General features: G+C 42.3%; 1 protein-coding gene across 3 annotated transcripts in view; it reads right to left on the reverse strand.

Annotated features, from left to right (window-relative positions):
- Nucleotides 1-10384: 10384 nt before the first annotated feature.
- The window catches only part of GRAMD1A (GRAM domain containing 1A), a 54663-nt gene continuing 43050 nt past the window's right edge, over nucleotides 10385-21997 (reverse strand). For 2 of the 3 annotated variants that reach the window (XM_042440057.1, XM_042440056.1), the window contains 4 exons: nucleotides 19192-19203; nucleotides 14586-14693; nucleotides 13128-13248; nucleotides 10385-12116 (listed from right to left, as the gene is read on the reverse strand). In XM_042440057.1, coding sequence (XP_042295991.1) covers nucleotides 12048-12116; nucleotides 13128-13248; nucleotides 14586-14693; nucleotides 19192-19203 — 310 coding nt within the window. In that variant the 3' untranslated portion in view covers nucleotides 10385-12047. The remainder of the gene's footprint in view (nucleotides 12117-13127; nucleotides 13249-14585; nucleotides 14694-19191; nucleotides 19204-21997) is intronic. The other variant, XM_042440058.1, reaches the window with a different exon arrangement.

Genomic DNA, 21997 nt, shown 5'->3' on the forward strand with positions numbered 1-21997 from the left:
TGCCCTATAGGGAGATATTGGGAATGCATGCCCCATAGGGAGGCATTGGGAATGCTTGCCCATAGGGGGATATTGGGAATGCTTGCCCATAGGAAGACATTAGGAATGCTTGCCCCATAGGAAGACATTGGGAATGCTTGCCCCATAGGGAGACATTGGGAATGCTTGCCCCATAGGGAGACATTGGGAATGCTTGCCCATAGGGAGACATTGGGAATGCTTGCCCATAGGGAGACATTGAGAATGCTTGCCCCATAGGAAGACATTGTTGAATGCTTGACAATGGGCAATAGGGTACTGTTTTCGTTTACTCAGATTGTCCAGCGTAGATGGCAGAAACGTTTTAGCACTTCTTGTCAGAATGCACTTCTTTCCCCGAACTATGAAAAGGAAAAAAGAAATAAAAAATGTGGTATTTCGCTTTTAAAACAGAAAACACATATAATTGTCAATTGGATGGGAACCTTGGTGTGGTTTTTCACCGAACCGGTAACTGGACTTGTCAAATGAAACCAAATGTTATGATAGCCAAAAGAACTCTCAATAGTCATGGATGTGGAGGGGTCTCATATCTGGATACATCAAATGCAAATGACTGCCATGAATCTGGGTTTCTCAATACACTATCCTTACTTTTGTCTCAAGGCCATGATAAAGCCAAAAGTTTACGGCTGCAAAGAATTAAGGATACCGAGATGCAGTCACAGATAACAGCAATATAATCTTGTCAATGCAATGTGTTCTAAGGTACCTAGTCGACATCATGGATATTACATTGGGGATAACCATTACTCGGGCTAGATTAAATGTCCTTCCTTTAGCAACCCAAACAGGCCATTTTACCTTTATCTTTCAAAGATAGAGTCTGTGGATGTAATTTTGTTTCAGTTGAGGATCTAATCCATGTTCTGCTCGAATGCTCTTTGTATGATAACCTTAGAATTATATAGGTCACTCCCCTATTAAAAACATCTCAGGGTCTCTCATCTCTTGCCAAGGTCTGATGCAAATAAATTTGTATCCTGTAGGACTGCTAAACTCTTAACCAAGTCTATGCAATTACAAGTTACATTATGCAAGACAGGTACATGTTTTTACATAGTTGGATAACCTTCCCCTAAACTGTTTTATGTGCTCTTACATGTGTATAAATTGGATGCTTGCTTATAACACAGTGATTTCTTCTTCTCTTCTCTCTCTTTCTCTCTCTCTGCAGCCAGGAGGATGAAAAATAAGAATAACATTGAGGGAGAAGGCAAGGCATCAGGCATTCAAACCATTCCAGAAGTATTTCCAACCCGCCGCTTTATTATCCTTATTATTTTGGATCACCCAGGTCTGCTAAAAGATACTCTGCACATGATCCAGAGCCCCGTTCTGGCAGATACTGGGTAAACACAGGGATCCAAAGCTGGAGGCTTAGAATAGGTTCTAATAACCAAACCCTAGATGAGGTATGATGGTTATGATTTATTAATATATATATATAATTGAAGCGTCTTACACCTTTTTTTAATTTATTGGCAAAGTAAAAAGTGTAAAACGAATCAGGCTATGATATGAAATGACACACACTTGCACAAGAACAGATCCTAGGGTTAAATCAATAGGCATTCTTCAGATGCTTTAAATGTTGCCATGCGCATCCTGTCAAATGTTTGTTTTCAGGAGGCCTTGGTCCCTAATAAATATGCATCACATTGCACCCAAAAAGGGCTGAGTTCGGTCTCTTTTTCACAGCTCAAATTCCTTGGTGCCTTCAGGGCCCCCTGTTTTTAATGCAGGGACAAACAGTGGTTTGTTATTAATTGTGACTGCTTGCAAGTACTTGGATGGGAGCACTAGTTTCAGTCTGTCGTCACTGAAGCATCTTCAGACGGGACAACTCTTAGAAGCACATTGCATACGTCGAAGTGCCCTCCATGTGTTCAGTGTGTCTTACTCTTAAGAAAGTGCAAGCAGGTTGGGTTGCTGCAGGCAGCCTTACATATCCATTGGCTCAATATCAACAGCTGTCCTAATATTTCTTAGTGCTTGAACATTTAGTACACTTCTGATTGATAATGCGGCAATGAAAAAGGGGTTCTTGGTTTTAACTAAACCCTGGGAAGTTCAAGTTACGGCCTTCTGCTCAGTCTTAAACCAAATTACCTGTTTATCTCTGCAGTTTATCTTCCCACTGGCTGCCAGCCGAACCATAAGGCAGAGGGTGATGGGTATGCTGGCTATTTGCCGTAATAAATGAAATGAGTGTGATGGGTCGCCTCAGGCAGCTGATGCCAGATGACATGAAAAGATGCATATTTATTACTGTAAATTGTACTTTTTTACCGGCAAAAGAAAGGAAAGGAGTGCGTTTTGCCTCAGGTGCCAAAACAACTCATCGGACCTAAAGTGCTCTGCAACTTGACTTTGGAAGTGAGAGCTGCCCTTTGTTGCTCTGCCTCAGGCAGCCAAGCATTTTGGGTCGGCACTGAGAAATTCAGGAAGGACCGCGTAGCATGCATCTACAGATAGGAAAGGAGGCACAGCTTCTTAGCAAGCAAGGCCTTCTGAGTTCAAGAGGAATCTCTCCCATGAAACTTGAAAGTCAATATTTCTCATATTTCTTTGTGCTGTATTTTTAGACAGGCGTTGTTAAAATGCAGAGGTAGCTGCGTTGGCTATTTAGCAAATTCAAAGATCCACCAAGCAGTGATACCTGTATTGGCCAACCGAAATGCACAATATACTTGTTGCAAGCTGCCACATTTGCAGATGGTCTGGAGTGTTTTTTGGAGAATTTTCAGGTTGTCAGGATCACAGTCCAGACATGCTCCTGCCATGCATAATTGTTGTCATGCTTATTGATGTGTTTAAGCATATATGTGTAAATGCAGGGTGATGAGTTACACTGTTCTACTGGTGATGCCATGTCTCAGGTGCAGCGTACAATAACAAGCAAATGCAGTGGGGTGGGGACTATAAGTTGCCATTTACCAAGTTTGTTCTTGTGGGAATCCATAGCCTGGTACACAGGGAAAATAAGGAGGGGAAAACAATATGTTTTGAATTGCTGACAAATGGGGTGAAGGCTTCTGCAGCAGGTGAATGGTTTGAACTCCTGGCAACCTAGAGTTTGTCCTACACCTTTTAACACAGTCTTCTACCTTGAGTTGGTATGTTAAATGCTCTGTGCAGCTCCTAAAAATCCCTAGAAGCTCCCAGCCCTCCCAAATTGTAATTATATATACACACACACACATTCACATACATACACACAAACAAACACTGGGAGCTTCTTGGGGTTTTTAGAAGCTGCACAGAGGTCCCCAGAGCTGTTTGTAGCCTCCAGGTTGCACTTTGCTCACCCCTGGGCTGGACCCAAATTACCTGTTGATCCAGTTTATCCACCTGCCATACTCCCATCTTGTTATTGTTGTTGTTGTTGTGTGACTTCAAGTTGGTTTTTTTACTTATAGAGAACCTAAGGCATAAGGTTTTCTTGACATTTTTCTTCAGAGGGTTTTGTTTTGTTTTGCTTTTTGTTTTTCTGGCCATTACCATCCTCTGAAGCTGAGAAAATGTGACTTGCCCAAGGTCACCCAGTGGGTTTCCATGGCCAAGCTGGGATTTGAACCCTGATCTCCAGAGGCCTATCCCAACATTCAAACCACAACACCATGCTGGTGCCCATGTTCACATAGGGAGTAATCACACTGTAGAAATAAAGTAGTGTGATGCCACTTTAACTGAAGTGACTCTATGCTTCAGAATCCTGGGATTTGCAGTTTGGTGAGGCACCAGAGCACTCCAACAGACCAGGCTGAATGCCTCATCAAACTCCACATCTCAGGGCAGTTGAAGTAGAATCAGAGTGCTATAATTGTGTGGGATGAAAAGGCCCCTGGTACAAAGCGCCCTGAAGGTAATGAGGGATGCAAATTCTCATCTGCACATGGTAGAGTGAAACCAGCCAAAGGCAGTTCCTCTAGACTGATGAACCCAGTCTACAAAGATGTGGTCTTGTACCTGAGCATCAGGCACACATTTTCCATTCTTTCCTGCTGCTTCTCCTCTAGCCCTCTGCATCTGTCTAAAATGATCTGGATTTCCAATTTGTATCTCCTCCTGTCCCTATGGTAGGGCTCCTGCCATTCACTTTTGCAAGGCAAATGTATATACACCTTAGCCTAGCCAAGGCCTGCCTGTGAGTGCAAAGAGCTCCATCTTTCTTTCCTGTTCTCTGGTGCCCTGCAAAGTCAGCATCCACTTTCTTCTGCCCTGTCAAGAACAGCAATCGAAGCTTTCAAGGCTCCCTTTTGATTCCATCAGCTTCCCTGGCACAGCTTCTTTGTCATTTAGACACTGTCACTGCTGCGATGAGCCATAAGTGCTGCTGGCAAGGTTGGAAAGGAGGCAGGGAGAAACACACTGTCCAGACACCAGTGTTGGATTAATACTAGCCCAGTTGGATTCTGTATATGGATGGGGACAGGGGCAGGATCTTGCATTTTGCCTCAGGTAGCAAAGTATCTTGGATTAATACTGCGAGCTGAGTTGCACTCTTTCTAGCTAACCAATCTTTTCGGATTATTGCGTGGATCCTTGGAGAAGAGAGTAGTCAGCGTAGATAATTATATATTTATATGGATAGATGAGACTTAAAGAAGAAAGTGCAAAAGGGTTGAATAATGCCATTGAATAATAAGGAAAGAAAAATAATGATCAGCTATAGGGAATGACTGTACAAGAGTAGTGGTTGAAACTGTGGGTAGTTATTCACAACTATGTAGATGACTGTGCCACACAATGCTTATGTTCCCACAGTGTGGCCGCATTATGTTCTTATAGCAAATGAATATCACTTCAACTGCTCTGGCTCCCTGCTGTGGAACCCTTTGATCTGCAAACTGATGTGGTACTTGAAATTCTCAACTAGAGATCTCTAATGCCCTCCCCTGAACCACAGCACTAGATCTCTTGAGCAAAGAATTCCAGGCACCTCATTACATGCCAAATCCCAGGATTCTGTTGGGTGGAACCATGCCAATTAAAAAGGTATCAAACTGCTACTGTCTAGTTCTGTGTATGTTCTGCAACCAGTTGTAGTTCTGGATGATTAAAATGTCCCATACTGGGGAATATCCACACTGCACAAATACAGCAGTTTGATACCAGTTTAATTGGCATGATTCCTTATGGAGTCCTGGGATTAGTTTGGGGAGGTACCAAACATTCTCTGTTAGAGAGCTCTACTCCACTCTCCTACACTACACTCCCCTGCACTGGTCTCTAGCAGAGAACTCTGAGCGTCTCACCAAAGTGCAAAACCCAGGTTCCCATGGAACAGTCAAGGAAATGAAAGTGGTGCCACATGGCTATAATTGTGCAGTGTGGATACATTCCTGCAATGGTCCTACCATGACACATAGAAACTAGCTGCAAAGATTTCACTTCATAGGGGATATCCTTTTATTACAGTTAGCTCCCCAGCACTTTCCCTAGGCCAGAGGCAAGCCCTCCAGATGGAGTTGGACTGCAACTGCCAGCAGCACCCTAGCCAGCACGGGATTGCTGGATGTTGCAGTCAAACATCAGGAGGATTGCAGGATTCCCGCATGCAGCCTAAGAGCTTTTGGAGTCCCGTTGTATAAGGGTCAAAGTAGTTTGGAGGTGATCATTTCAGCAGGTATAGCTTGCTGAGTGAAATTCCCTCTTCTCTGCAACTAACCAAGGTCCAGAAGTCTTCTCCTCTTTTGCAGCTACCCACCCTCTTTGAAACCCCCATGGAAAACAGTCTCATAGTCTCCAACTGTCCTAATTTGCCAGGATTAATTCGTCCCATTAATCTTGAGTTGTCCCACTTTTTCTGCTGCTTTTAAAAATCCCAATTTCTCTCTCCTCTTCCAACTGGGCCCCTTTGTCCTTGACTTACTTCATTTCCTACAAAATGAGGACCTTTCATACACTACACCCTGGCAATATCCTATGGTATCCTTGGATTTGCAGTTTAGGGACAGGTATTTAGAATTCTGAACCAAAACACACTTATGAGTCCTGGTGGCGCAATGGTTAAATGCCTGTACTGTCAACCACTCACTCAAAACCACAAGGTTGCCAGTTCAATACCAGTGAAAGGGCTCAAGCATGCTGCTGCAGTCTTTCCTAGTTTGTGTGTTCTTTGTTCATTTTTGTGATCTTGACTACACTGTGACATTGCTTGGCCACATGTTCCCTATGCTTCATTTGTGAAATGTCGGAGGGTGTGTAGTCCCAACACTGGGGCTCATCGAAGTCGGCACCATGAAGCAAACACGCCAAAGGATGCTGACTTCATCGCACATGCTGACTCCATCGTCTCCTGCAAAGCGCTGGGGCTTGCCTTTTACACTGCGTGCCTCCTTTATCCTCTCTTTGGCTGACATCAGAAAATGAAAGAGGGAATCGTTTGAAGAGATGCATAATTAAATGCTTTGCTTTGTGCTTCGTGGGCCTCACGCTCCCCACAGGCCACTGCCGCACACACATGCGGTTCCCTGAAAACATCCACACCCGCTGCAAGATGGTAAATTTTTCAGTAGCTCTTTCAAACCCTCCTTGCAAAAAGAGGATGAGTCTATGGTGCCTTTGCTCCCTGGGGCTCTTCCCTGACAGGTGAGCCTTCCAATCCCTTATTTCTTATCAGTCACTAATTGACACCAGATTCAAGAGCCACCTGACTCTCTTGAACACAAGGCGGAGGAGGGAGGACAATTCAAGGATGGTTGCTTGGAGGAGAGAGGAGAGCCAGGGAAGGTGAGCTCATTCTCATAGCTGTGACACAGATCTTCCACTGCAGTGCCAGCTTATGCTGCAGTGTTCTCTGAACCTCCATCATTTCACTTGATGGACTCTCTGGTTTCTTCCTTTTCTCTCCTGGGCCGCATCCTTTTGGGATTGGAGTGAAAGATGTGGAAAGAATAAGGTCGCAAATATGACAGTTTTTTAAAATTAGTTTTGCAGTGGGAGAAGGAGGTAGAAATAAATCCAACAAATGACCTGCACCTGCTCAGATTGTAGGCATGGAGCTCCAGTTCTTATTGCTCCTCCAGAAACAATTAATTCCCTACATATAGAGAAGTAGTTTGATTCCCAGTTTGGCCATGGAATCAACTGGGTGATCTTGGCCAAGTCACACATTCTCAACCTCGGGGGGAAAGCAATGGCAAACCTTCTCTGAACAAATCTTGCTGAGAAAACCCCATGATAGGTTCGCCTTAGGGTTGCCATATGTTGGAAACAACTTCAAGGCACACAACAACATCAACAACAATGAAAAGTAATAGAAAAGGTAGACAGTTTCTATTCATATTGGCTTCCTAACTATGAAGATTTATATTATTTGTTCAGTATCAGGAAACATTAAGGAAATAAATCCCTGCCTGCATCTGCTCTCTGAATTTGTCGATTTAGGGCCCTTTTACACTTTACAATTACGTACACTCCAACTGTCCCAGTTTGGCAATGTAAGGAATGGATGGTTGTATAAGTGAGAAGTGGCACTGGAAGACTGAACAAAATGGAGATTCGCAATGCATGATATGGGAGTTACCTGGCAAGCAAAGCAAGGATTTTTGAACCTGCTGGTGAGGTGATGGCACATCTAAGAAAACCAAGATGTAGCTGCCAAGTGTTATCTATAAGGAAAGGACATTCCATCCAAGCGTTGGTATGAACTGCAAGAAGTTACAGAATGTTTGGACATGGACTGATATGTAGAGAACTCATCAATCAAGGAAATTTCTGTGTGAAGGCAAAGGGCAGCGGACATTTGAAGTGGAGAAGCAGAAAGCCTTAAAAGAGAGAGCTCTGATACCTGGGCCTAGTGTTTGCATGGCAAGCTGAGATACCATCTCCTTAAAATATCTGTTCGTAGGATTTGTGTGTGGGGGGGGGGGGAGATATTTTCATTTTTTAGACATTCACATCTGCCCGTCAATAAAATTTCTCTTTGAAAAATCTAATCACTTTAAACTGATAATCGGTCCAACTAAAATAAACCAAACTGATTTCAAACGCCTGAATCTGGTGCTAAATAATACTGTATCAACAGTATTAATGTTAGAATGGAAGATTCATGATGGAGCAGCCAGAGGTCTATCTAGCCGTAAATTCTCTTCACACAGTAGCCAGTAAGTTGCTCCAAATGAAAGTCCACCATCAGGGAATGAGTGTAACTGCACCCTACATCTCACATCCCCCAGAAACTGATATACACAGGCGTATTTCTTCTTGTTGTGTGCCTTCAGGTTGTTTCTGGCTTATAGTGGCCCTAAGGCAACCCTATCACAGAGGTTTTTTTGGCAAGAGTTATTCAGAGGGGTTTTTGTCTTTGCCTTGTCTTCGTCTGAGAGTGTGTCTTGCTATGACTGAGCAGGGATTTGAACCCTGGTCTTCAGGATCTTTGGCTGCATCCGAACTGCAGAAATAATACGGTTCAATACCACTTTAACTGCCTTGACTCAGTGTTATGGAATTCTGAGAAGTGTCGTTTGTTGTGGCACCAGGGCTCTCCGACAGAGAAGGCTACAAAACTACACTGTTGTTTGTACCTGATTATCAATGGACTTTGAAATGTGTGCTCACTGTCCTAGAGCCTTGTCTGCATGTCCCTCATCCTATTGATCAGCTTAAAGTGCACCAGAAGATGCTGGCATAACAGGACACCGTTTCTGTAAATGGAATGATATTTGGGAATCTTCAGTTGGTGTTCTTGCTCTGGAGCACTGGGTTACTGGCTGCTCTCTGGAGTTTTGTGTTGCAGACTGTTCTAGGTACCTTCACTTTTGGCACCATATTCAGAGCTTGGAAAATTCTCCCCCTTTTTTGGACTACACTTCATAGGATTCTCCAGTTAGCATTGACAGTGGCCATGCTGGATAGAGGGATATGGAAATTATAGTCCAAAAAAGCTAATTTTTCCAGGCTCTGCTGCTCCTTTCTTTTATCTTTATATAGAATCATTTGGAATGCAGACTTGCTGGCAAAAGCACCACCATTGCATTTGACAATAGACTATCACAAGCTACACATTTTAAAAGCTGCAAAAGCCATCCTTGGAGCTACATTCTCATGATTCTGATCAAGGAAATGGACCCAGCCCTTACTTTCTCTCCTCCCACTGCAAAAAGTTGCAAAACTTCAGATTTGAAGAGGTACAGTTATGACTTGGGCAAGCCATTATTCCTCAGTTGTGATACCGTTGGGTGACTTATAACTGCATAGAGGAATTTCAATAAAACATGCTTCTGTAAAGGAGGAGCATGAGCACACAAGATAGGAACGATGCTAACTGGGGCATGTTTAAAGGAAAGATGGAACACCAAAGTACTGCCAAGGGATTCCTCTTCTGCCCTTCCCAAATGTACATAGGTATTCTATTTTCATTTTAGAGCTTGGTCTCTCTCTTTTCCTACAACTCCAGATTGCACTTCCTAAAGTTGATGCTCAGATCTTTCCCAGATGAGGAAGAGAAAGTCTAATGCTTGTTGACATCAGACTTTTAAATGATAGACGATACTAAAACATCTACTTCTTACTGGTAACAATGAGACTAAATAGAAATGTCTCCAAACCATCTCCTTCTCCTTCCAAGAGGCATCAGTTCACCCATGCTGTCTATCTCACGCTTGAAAAACATCACCTTCATAGGACAAGCCATGGTCTGAGTGCGTTTCCAAAAGCAATGCCCATGATGCAGAATATGTATGTGTAAAAAAGCCTGTAGGTAGAAATAATCACATTGCATGTGCCAATGAACTTATTTTGGATAGCCATTTGTGTCCCAGACCTGCTTCATCCTTACGGTACAGTTTGGGTCACTCTAGCATCATTTCAAAGGAATCACTGTATATACTTGACTATAGGTTGACCTCATGTATAAGTAGAAGCTAGGTTTTGGGGCCACAATTATGGATTATGATATAACCGATGTATAAGGTGAAAGTAAAACTTAGGGACATGCCGCAAAGAATGTAAAGGATGAAGGAAAGGAAAATGATGCTGAGGAATGCCACTAAAGTACAGTACTGGTTCAAATCCCAGCTCAGCCATGGAAATCCACTGGGGGATCTTGGGGAAATCACACTCAGACTCAGAGGAAGATAATGCAAACCTCTCTGAAGTAGCTTGCCAAGAAAACCCTATGACAGGTTCACCTTAGGGTTGCTATAATTAAAAAATAACTTGGGAGGCACACAACAACAACAACAAAAGCAACAACAAATCATCTGTGGTCATTATTTCTGTGTTCTTAATGTTCAAAGGTAAACCTGTCTTGGCACTTTCTTCCTTGACTTTATCCAGTGAGCATTCCAGGCTTTTTGAAAATGCCCTCCCCATAAATACACACAAACGCCTCACAGATTCTGATCCACAGTCTTTATTCTGCTTCCTAATAAATAAGCCCCAGTACCTCTGTGGAACCTTGAACACACAGGATTGTTAACACTGAACACAGCTTTAAAAAACAAGGTGGGGGAAGAAGGGTGAAAAGGGCGGGGGATCAGAAACCTGAGCCTCCAGAGCTCTAAGGGACAGAGAACAAGGAGATGGCAGACATACCCCCTCCCCAGGAGGGGGCAGATTTCAATCCCCACCCTCAGGCAGTATTTGAAGGGCGCGCAGGCCCAGACTGGCAGTGAAACCTCATTTTAAAGTGACGATACAGTTCCACTTTGTGAATGAAAAGCCTGTAGGTTGCCTTGGAGACAGGCAGAGGAAGAATCAGGCCAAAGAGAGTCTTGTTGTTTGGGAGCATGGTCCTCCTTGCATGGGATTTACAAATAAACCAAAACACAACCGTTATCAGTCTGCACTTAGATTCATCTCGATAACACCTTCTCCCCCGAGTCTGGCAATATTATGCTAAACAAAGAACATGGCGAGATGAGCAAAGCAGACACCGTCAAGAAGTCATGTACTTTCTATGCAACACCTCTCAAATCTCACCCAAAGAAATGCAGAAACCATTCAAAATGAGATGGAATAGCTCAGTTCCTTTTGGATTTCTTTCCCAGACATTCCCTAAAGCAAGGATGGGAAACCTGAAGCTTACAGATGCTGTTAAGATTCTGCCCGTGCATCTCAGCCAAACCTGAGCAGTTATAAGTCATCGTGGGAGGAAAATTCTTTTTCTGACCAACTTCCAGAATGCCCAACCAGCAGATGGGGGATGCTGGGAGGTGAAGTCCAAAACTAGAACTTTTCCACACCCTGGATGGGAGCAGCAGTTGTATCTGATGGTCTGTAAGTTTCCCACCCTAGCCCCAATGAACTCCTACACAACCCAACTGCCTTTCTGTGTAAGGCAATATGATATTGAGGGAGTATGCCCACCCTCTCGGAGGTAATGTTGAAAAACATATCTTCGATGAAACTATCAGGCACACAAAAGGAAGGGAATGGGAGGATAGAAGGATGGAGAGCCAAGGAAGGAGCCCATGGAGGGATCTGAGTTTTTCACTCAACCATCTGCACATAAGTGAGTGAAAAAAATGATTTGGAAATAAATTTGATGCCATTTGCTGTCCACAGTATGGAAGGAAATGGGTTATTACTCTCCCAGACTTTGGTGAAGCCTCAATAAGAGAGGCAGATGCAAGCACCAAACTCAGTCCTCTAAATCATTTCCATCCAATACACCCCCCAAAATAATTTTAAAAACAGTTGGAAAGAGGAGTGGCAAGTCAGAAAGTCTCTGGGGTCCTGTGGGGAATATAAATAGCACTTAAAGGGGGAGGGGGATCAATTGAAGCCACTGCAGAGACCCTCAGAGACTGAAAGAGAGAGAGAGTGTCCAGACCACTGTATCTCTGAAGCAGGACAAAGGAGGGAATCCATTGCTGTCAGTGGCACTCTTGAGAATAAGGTCCAAGTAATGAACTGGCAAGGAGAAGACGTCATTCCCATCACCCACCCACCCATCAGATCTGGGTGCCACTGAGCCCGCAGCAGTCTTTAAAGTGGGGTCCGGAATCTTCTCCCAAAGTCCAGTGAAACACTCAAGATGGGGAATCATTGGGGTTTCACTCCGGCTCCAAGGGAGGCTCAGCCACCGTGATGCCCTGGTACAGCTTCTCGAGGGAGATCTTCATCTGTTGGAAAGAAGGTGACATTATTCTCCAGAATAAAGAAAATGACACAAGGCTTAAGAAAGCCTTGGAGTGGGGAATTAGAGCCAAGTAGGGCCTTATGGACCAGAAATGGACCATGTTTCCCTCATCATTGTAGCAGCTGCAAAGGGAAGGATTTAAACAGAAACAGCTAGTGTAGTGAAGTAGTTAAGAATGTTGTATTGAGACTCCAGAGATCAAGGTTCTCATGGAGCCCTGAAAGTAACTAGGTGAATCTGAACCAATCATTCTCTCTCCATCCCTCACAGGGCTCTCACAAGAACAGAAGCATGGAAGAGGAGAGCCACTTATAATGCCTTGTGCTCCCTGGATAATAGGGAAATTGCAAATTTAACTAATTATTAGGGGGAAAAATACACAGAAGTGGTTTAAAGAAAAGCAAGCTTCAATAGCACCCGGTCATTCTTCCTGTCTCCTTACAACTGCATTTTTATTTAAAATGATAGGAGGGAAGCCCACCGTTAATCATATTCTCCTCTCATATCTGGTTTGGCCCTTTGTTGTTGCCAAAGCAACACAAGGAACACGGTACAAGGTGTCCAAATACAGCCACTTTAGACTTTCCTTTGTTTTATTAACAAAAACAAACCAACTGACATTCATTTAAGTTATGAAGATGAATTGAAAAATGATGTCTGGTATCATCTCAGGTGCTGGGATGGGATGATCAGCTTGGGCTATATGGGCAGAGTTTATCATTCTACTTAATAATCAAGAGAACTTGAATAAAGCATCCACAGAATAAGCAACTAGGCTAAATCATATGTTCAACAGGTCACAGCTTCTTATTTTTCAGTTTCTATTGAGGAGGGACATTTAAGCTGGAAAGGGCTGCTGAGTTTTGCATGAACACTAGCAGAACTTGGAAACACTACTTTTTAGCATCCAGAAATTGTAGGCCAAACAAAGCACTGTTTCCAAGCTCTGCACCTTATCTGCTTTCTCATGACAATCAGTAACTCCAGGCATTACCTCATCCAGAAGCTCCACTGAGGCCTTGAGGATCTGTTTCCACTTCTGCACTTCCACGCTATGGAACCGCTTCTGTAGCTCCAAAATCTCAGCCCATTCTGATGCTGTCTGTGGTAGCTTTCTGTCAGGGAAAAGCAAGAGCGGACCATGATCAAAGGCTGTCAGGAAAAGTCTTCCATGTCCCACTCATCTCTATCCCTTGTGTGTCCAGGTTTGCCATCTCTTCAGTGTCATTGCTTAATGTTGCCATGAATTTGCCTCCCAGAACCTCCACTGCTCCAGGCTTCTAAAACTGGCTAGCCATTGAGCTGCTGATACCATTTGTCTGATGCTGACCATTCAGCATTTCAAGTTATTAAACAATCTCTTTTCTGACTTGTCCAGCCATGAAGTCTTGCATTTCTGGGAAGAAACTCAAATTCAAACAATTATTTTATGGAAGCAGTGAGGAATGTGTGTGCTCTTGGACTGCAGTTCCCATCGGCCTTCATCAGCAGTCAATGGTAAGGGATGCTGGGAACTGCAGTTCAGAAACATCTGATGAGCCACACAATTCTCTCTTCTGTTTTAGAAAGTCTCTTCTCAGGCATAATCCAAAGAAGGCTCATAGTCTCCACTGAACAAATGTTGCTAAATAAAGTAGAGCTATTTTAAAATGTATGTTCTGGTGAAATGATGCCTTTATTTCACAGAAACAAATCTTGGTTTCCCACTAAAAATATCCCCAGCAGAAGTTTATATCCAATGATGACTCAATTTTGAGTGTACCTGGATGATAACAATATGTTCTCAAATATGTCTGTTGTTTTATTTTTATCTGCTTGATATATCCTGCCCTTTAATAAGTTCCCAGAGTGTCTTCACTAAAAAGTTACATTACAATAAAACAAATTTCTTGTTACATCCCAACATTAGAAAAAAAACTTGCAGTCCAATACATCTGAAGGATGACAGTTTGGGAAAAACTGATTTACATACACAGAAAGACAGAAAAAGAGAGACAGACAGAAAGAGAGAAAGAGAGGTAGAGATATAAGCTGCATCTGTACTGCAGAAATAATGTAGTTTGACACCGCTTTGTCATGGCTCCATTCTATGGAATACAGTACTGGGATTTGTACTTTGTTGTCATACCAGAGCTCTCTGCCAGAGAAGGCTAAGTGGCTCACAAAATTATACATCCCAGAATTCCATACCATTCAGCCATGGCCGTTAGAGGTGCAGATGCTGCCATAGTCAGACCAAAAGTGCATGCTACCTCTATAGTTGATAAAACCAACTCTGTAAGCAAGGGGGCTGAAGCTGATCCACCTTTGCAAGCTCAATACTGACAACATTTTAACTGTAACTGAATTCTGGTGTAAAATCACTGTTTCTGATTTTAAATGTAAGGCAAAAAATACAGTATTTTCAATTTTTTGTTTATCAATCTGCCCTTGATCTCTTCCAATTTCTCACCCATTGGAGAGTGCATAAGCCTGCCAGGATTCAAAGGTTCGGGCTGTGTGCTCCAGAGACCAAAGCCGGTAAAACAGCATCATGTTGAGGATGACCAAAACCACCAGGCTGCAGGGAAACAGAAATGGGTTGGAAAGCGAAGCGACCACAGAGGTATTTGGGGTGTACCACTTTGGATGGAGAAGGGGAGCAATTACTCACATTCCTGAAAGATACTTCATGTTGAAAAAATGTAATCAACCTTCCATATCTGAAGCTAGTATGACCCTTAAATAAACTGATCAAATCAAGATTGACACCTATTAATTCCTCAAATATGTTTTCTTAAAATGGCAGGTTAGATGGTATTCCAAAGTAATACCTTGGTAAGGGCTAAAAATACAGAGACATTCTAGCCACAATTATGTTAAAATTTGGATCTTTCTTACAACAAATACAAGCCTGACCCATAGCCACTGCCAAACTTGGCCCTACACCTAGAAAGGGTACTGGAACAACATCCTATATGGACCAGAGGCAGAGGAACACTCTGCTCCAACCAGTGATGTAAACAAGTAGGAGAGGATGATCTCAATGTACAGTATGTGGAAGTGGCACCATCAATGACTAGCTCAGTCTATCACCACAGTAACATTTGACAATCTAGACACTGACCTGCATATGTCCTTCTCCTGATCAGATAATGACATTCAAGGTACAAACTTTATTTTTATTGTTATTCCATTCAAAAAGTTCCCTGTGCAACTCTTTCCTGGCCTGCAAACTGAAACGCAGTCAAATTCAGCAAGTTCTTGGATTGCAAATGGGACTCAGGTCCATGCAACAATTTCTGAGGCTTTTATCTGTTATCACTGGTCACTGAGCAAAGATAAAAGAAGCTTGAAGTGTCTAGATCAAGGGAAGTAATTGTACGGCTCTTTCTGCTTTGGTCAGACCTCACCTAGTATACTGTGTCCAGTTCTGGGGACTGCAATTCAAGATAGAAGTTGACATGCTGCAATGTGCCCAGAGGACGGTGACCAAAATGGTAAAAAGTCTGGAAACCATGCTCTATGAGGAGCAGTTTAGGAAGCTGGAGAAGGGAAGGCTAAGAGGTGACATGATAACCATGTTTAAATATTTGAAAAGATGCCATAATGGTGATGGAGCCAACTTGTTTTCTGCTGCTCCAGGGATGAGGACACCAAAGCAATGGATTAGAACTACAGGGAAAGAGATTTCACATACATATTAGGAAGAACTTCCTGAAGGTAAGAGCTGTTGAACAGTGGAATACACTGCCTTAGAAGGTGGTGGAATCTTCTTTTTTAATTTTTATTTGATTATTTTACAATTAAAAAATCGATTCTTGGTATATTTTCTGGGTTTCATACTTCTTTTCGTACGTATCCCCTTCAGTGATGTTTCCACAAAGAAAAAACTTCCTCTTATCCCCATCCTGCCTTATGCTTACCCACTCACCAATTAGATTTTTTATGCACATCTGAAATTTCCGTTATCCCGAATGTACTGCTTATTTAAGTTCCGATATTTACAAAAACAAAATGAGATGTAGAAGAGTAAACATAAAAGTAAATTCCCCTTAATCTCTATCACATTCAGTTTTCTGTCTTTCCGGCTTCCTTACAACCATCTCACTTTACAAAAGGATATTATCGGATACCAATCTCTCTCGACTCTATCAATGTCTTTTTGTTTCACATGCGCTGTAAGCTTATCCATCTCCAATGTGTCCATCAATTTTTGAAGACAGAGATCTAAGTCTGGTATTACATTGCTCCTCCAGTGTCGAGCTATTAAGAGTCTTGATGTTGTTATCAAATAGAGGAGTATTCTCCAATATTTCCTTTCAAGATCAGCTGGTATTTTATTTGACATATTTAGTAAATATATTTCCAGTCGTAAAACAAATTTTATGTTCAGCATTCTTTCAATGGTTATATATATACCTATCAGTTTAGAATCCATTTTATATCATTCTTTCAATTGCGTGTAAAGAAACCAATGCATCTTTGCATCTAGCTGTTGTAATTCTTCCATCGGTTTCATTTGGTATTGTCCATCTTGGATTTTAATAGTCAGATCTTCATAGATTAACCATTGATCTAAATTTTTCCATCTACAGAAAAAGGCTTCATGTGTTTATATCCACAGAGGAATTTTCCTGTCTATCTTTTTTCCCCTCCCATATTTTAATTAGTGGTTTCCTAATTACATGTTGTTGAAATTCTTGATGTACCTTTGTTTTCTCATAATAAAGATAGGCATGCCATCCGTATCTGTTATTGAAACCTTCCAAATTCAGCAGTTCCTGATTTTCAAGTTTTATCCAGTTTGTCAACCAATTCAAGATGTTAGCTTGATAGTAGAGTTCTAGGTTAGGGACCCCTCCTCCCCCTTCTTCTTCTTTAACAGTTTTTAAGCAGAGGCAAGTTGCCCATCTGTGAAGACTGCTTTGATTGTGCATTCCTGCATGACAGGCGGTTGGACTGGATGGCCCTTGGAGTCTATTCCAACTCTATGATTTTAAGAGGAGCAGGGATTTCACAAGATAAATCCATACAAAATGTGTTGACTTCTCCCTGCCTGGTTTAACTGTGTCCCTACCCAATATCTGTTTTGACCTTTCCTCTCCCTATAATGTGCAATGAATAATATTTTTCAGTTATCTTTCTTTCTTTTTTTACTTTTAAAGGACATGTTTAGAAGTATATTTAGTAAAATGTTCAAGTTTTGTACTAATATCCTATGTTTTTCTTTTTAAAAAGTAATGGAAAAATAAGAAGCTATCTAATGTATTGCAAAAAGAAATAATTTTGTTACGCTAACGGAAGGAAATCCAGCATCCAACTATCCATGACTCAAAAATATATTTTAAAAACAGTCCAAAAAAGGAAACCATTTTCCATTTTATATAAGGGGCACTGTTTTACGATGCCATTGTCTATAATGGGACTTGAGGGAACCAAACCCCAGCAGAGACCAAAGGCCCACTGTAAACAGAAGGATAGAGCACCTCTCCACCTTTCTTACATCTTTCTTCTCCACTAGAAGCCTCTCTTTCACATCACCTGTTCCTTGATCCTTCTAACTGGAAATGCTAGGGACTGGACTCAGAGACTTTCTCCAAGCCAAGCATGTGCTGTATCTTTGAGCTACAGTCTCTCCCAGCAGCTTAAGCCTTTTTACATACAGATACGTTGAGTTCAAACCTTATGAGATCACATTTCTCCCCCACCCCCTACTCACATTAAAAGTACAAGGCACAACCAGTTATCAGTATACTCTGCACTGACTTGATATTACTAATATGACATCTCCCTGTGGAAAGTCAGTGGCACGTAGCTCATCAGATCACAGTATTTAAAGACAGCAAACACAGGAATTAACAAATATGGAGATGAGAATGGGTGAGGAAGAGAGGGAATGAGTTCATGCCACTTAGCTGGAGTGATAGCAAGCACCCCATTATTGTTAGGAAACTGCCGGGTGTGATCAGAAAGAATGGTCTGTGACAACCACTCCAGGTTGGCTGCTCCACACATTTAAGTACAGTGGTACCTCGGGTTACGAAATTAATTCGTTCCGCGGCTAATTTCGTAACCCGAAAAACCTTCGTAACCCGAATTGCCATAGGCGCTAATGGAAAAAAAGCCGCGGCTCTGCCGCGGCTCCATTGAAAACAGCGCCGGGGTTTTTTCGTAACCCGAAAAAACCTTCGTAAGCCGAAACAATAAATCCCTATGGGATTTTTTCGTAACCCGAAAAATTCGTAACCTGGGTAATTCGTATCCCGGGGTACCACTGTACTCAAGTGATGGCTGACAACATTAAAATTGGGTTGTAACTGCAGAATGTAATCCCATCTAAGCTAGAATCATGTGTTGTAGCCTGTTATTTTGCACAAGCGATGGAGTTGCTATTGATCTCTCATCTATCTTTTTTCCCTATTCACTTGTCCTCAGGGCTCAGAATATATGTTATGAAAATCTATGGGCGAGATATGAGAAACCACAGAGATGAAGGCAGAGTGGGGCTAAATAGGTTATACAACAGTCAGGGACTTGCATAGTGGTTTATAGAGCATGTTGTGTCTCACTATGATTACCAGGAGCAGATCAGAGAAGGCAAAAATGAGGTAACCATATACAACTTTCTGTACTTTAGTCAGGGTAAAAAAATCAGTCTGGTTGCAGAACTGCACTGCCTTCTTTGCTTTCCTTACAGGGCAGAGCATGTCATATTCTTGAGAATGAAACGACCACTAAGGGGAATGAGCAATCAAAAGATAGCAGAGAGGAAAAATGGAAGACAACAGGAGATGAACAATGACAATAAGCTAAGGGAAAGAGAAGAAAAGGGGACGGTTGTGATGATAGGAATCAAGTCTAAAAGAGCCAAGTAAATAAGGATATAGGCAGATAAATAAACCATTTGTGACTGTGATGGAGGGAGAGAGGTGGGACATGATCTGCAAAGGTCAGTGGCAGAAATGGATGGCATCTGAGTAAGCAGTAGGATCAGTGCAAGATGAGGATAGGTTAGGAACAAGGTTGAAAGGGTGCCTGAGCCAAAGAAGCAAGGAGTGACAATTTCCATACAATACCTCACACATATCCTGTGCGAAGGCAGAAGTAGGAGAAGGAGAAAAAGAAAGGTGTGAACCTTTGCTCCTATTACCCACCCCTGGCAAAACAGAAATAAAAAGACAACCAGAGGATTCTACCATAATGGGCTCCCTTTCCAACACTTTCTCTACTTTTAATGCAAGCAAAGTTACCACCTTTTTGTACCATTTGCACAACAGTTTGAATCTCAGAAACAGGGGAGGGGGTTAGAAACAAAGGGAATATCTTTTTATTGGGGTTAGACAATTTGTTCACCTACACCAGTGCTATCTACTCAAACTGGTACTGGTTCGCTAGGCCTCTGGTACAGGTTCTACCCATCATCTCTTACCTAATCCTTTCAATTCAAACAGCCTGGCATAAACCTGAACCATGAACTACCTGGAAATGCCACTGAACTACCACTGAATTATGATCTCCTCTGGCCATTCTATGGCACAGGAAATAATGTGATAGACAGATATTTACATAGTACATTTTTCTGTGTCAGGCCAGAATTGCTGGAACAATTAATACAGAAAGACAGGCCTTATACCGAGTCAGGCCATTTGTCTATTTACCCAGTATGACATCTACAGCAAGTTCTCAAATGGTGAGGCTTGAGCCCTGGCGGGGTCTGCATAAGAATTGTTGAAAGGGGGTGGGGGTCCCATGACTTGGAGGTCCTGAACCCTCCTCCTCCTCTTCTCCCCAAACTTTTTTTATGTATTAAATTTACACGTGTTGCGTTAAATATTGAATTTACTTAAATAAAACTACTACTGTAATTTGAATGATTTTATTTCCTTATAAAATGTTATACTGTACTATGAATATACATTACTGTGCAAATGAAAATATGCACACTAAACAAACAAAATGCTTTTATTCGTGTACTGCATCAGAGGGGTGTAAAATCTGCATGTAGATCTAAAGGGGACATAAAGGGGACCAAAAGAGTAAAGAGTTTGAGAACCACTGACCTACAAGGATCAGTTCTCTAGGCTTTGTAATACATTTTTTTCCAGCCATACCTAGAGTTACTGGGGATAGAACTAGAAACTTTTCCCCAACAAGACATGTGCCTCCTCTCCCAAGACAAAGGTGCCATACACTGGGTCAGATTTCTCCCCCCACCCCCAAACACATTCAGTATTGTTCACATAGACTACCAGCGGCTCCCCAGTGTTTTGGACACAAGTCCTTCCTTAGCCCTGCTTCGAGTAACTGAAAATTAAACATGGGGCATTTTGTGTGCAAAGGTTTTCAACCACCAAGCTATGATGGCCCTAACTCATAAGGCCTTTTGCTCACAATGAAATTGGCCAAGACCCTTCATTGGCAGATGAAGCTGCAATGACAAAGTTTTACTGTCACAGCTACATCTTCCAAGGTCACTCCCCAAAAACTTTCCTCTTAAGCCAGACAGTGCCCCAGCAAAATGGGTTCTGAGGTGCTGAAGATCAGGGCTCCAGGAAATGATGGCTGCAGCAACAAACTGAGATGGGCAGGCCTTTGGGGTCCTTCTGAGGCTGCTTATCTCATTATGCTCCCATGACTGGGAGAGTACTACAGTCATGTTTCCCAGTGCCCCAATCTGTGGTGGCTCAGAAATTATTTGGCTGGGGTGCAGCCTGACTTAAGACATAGGTTTTTAGAGTCATATTTAGTAATTAATAACTGTAAAGGTGAATTTCAAGAGTTACAAGATCATATCTGACATATAGTCTTGTAAATATTGAACAGGATACCAGTCACGATCTTTTACTCTTCCCTGTTATGCCATCCTCAACATCTACTGCAAATTATCTATGACTTGATGTCACAACCATCCATGCCCACACAACATTGTGACATCTGGGCTAAGGCTGTCTTAAACACAATGACAGGGGATTAAGTGTGTGCTACCGGTTTCGAATGGCAGCGACACGTTTTAATGTATTGTGTAATTTGAGCCAGACCTCTACTATGATCTGTGCAGGTAAACTATCTTGTTGGAGAAAACCTCCAAAGACAAGCAATGTAAGTGCCCCCACCCCCACCCTTTATCTCATCTTGACTATTCCCCACTGCTCTTTCCTCCCAAGGAACTTCCTAAGTCCTGAAAAAATGGACATCACATTCTTCCTTTCAGATGCAGGACACAAGTAGGTAATTTAGGCTCTGGTCTCAATGGTCTTGTAAATGGCATATAGGGGCTTTTTGAAGGCAATGTCTGTTATTTCACTTATTTCCCAATGCAGTAAGCCAGCCCTTCCTCATGTTCTGCTATGTACATTCCTGTCCAGCCTTGACAGCAATATTCCTGGCAACTGTGAGGATCAGAAAAGGCACAGATGCCATTCCACCCCACCCTTGGCCTCCCAATTTTGCCTAATAAGTTCAATCCTACACACACAGTTCTAGGAGAAAGCACGCTAGAATATAGTGGGACTTACCTCTGAGGAAAAATATATATGATAGCACAATTTAACTCACAGCAGACTCTGAGGGAGTTGTGGGGAAAGGAGAATCTTTGGGTTGCATGTGGCTGCTGAACCCCACTTTTGCAGCCCCTGATGCCACACTATAGGTAGAATTTAGTGTAATTTCTGAGCAATTCTGTAACTGAAAACTGGCCAAAATTGCATGCAAATGCTGTGGCTTGAATTCACTCACCCCAGGACCTCCCAACTCCCCCCCCCAACCCATTTGTTTTGGACCAGATTTTGTCCAAAATGCCAGTCAGAAGTAAGGTGATTCCAACACTAGTGCACCCAGCAGTGGTGAAAATTGGTTTCTGCGGCACACACAGTGTGCTCTAAG

The sequence above is a fragment of the Sceloporus undulatus genome, chromosome 9 (genome assembly GCF_019175285.1).
Source record: "Sceloporus undulatus isolate JIND9_A2432 ecotype Alabama chromosome 9, SceUnd_v1.1, whole genome shotgun sequence".
Lineage (NCBI taxonomy): Eukaryota > Metazoa > Chordata > Lepidosauria > Squamata > Phrynosomatidae > Sceloporus > Sceloporus undulatus.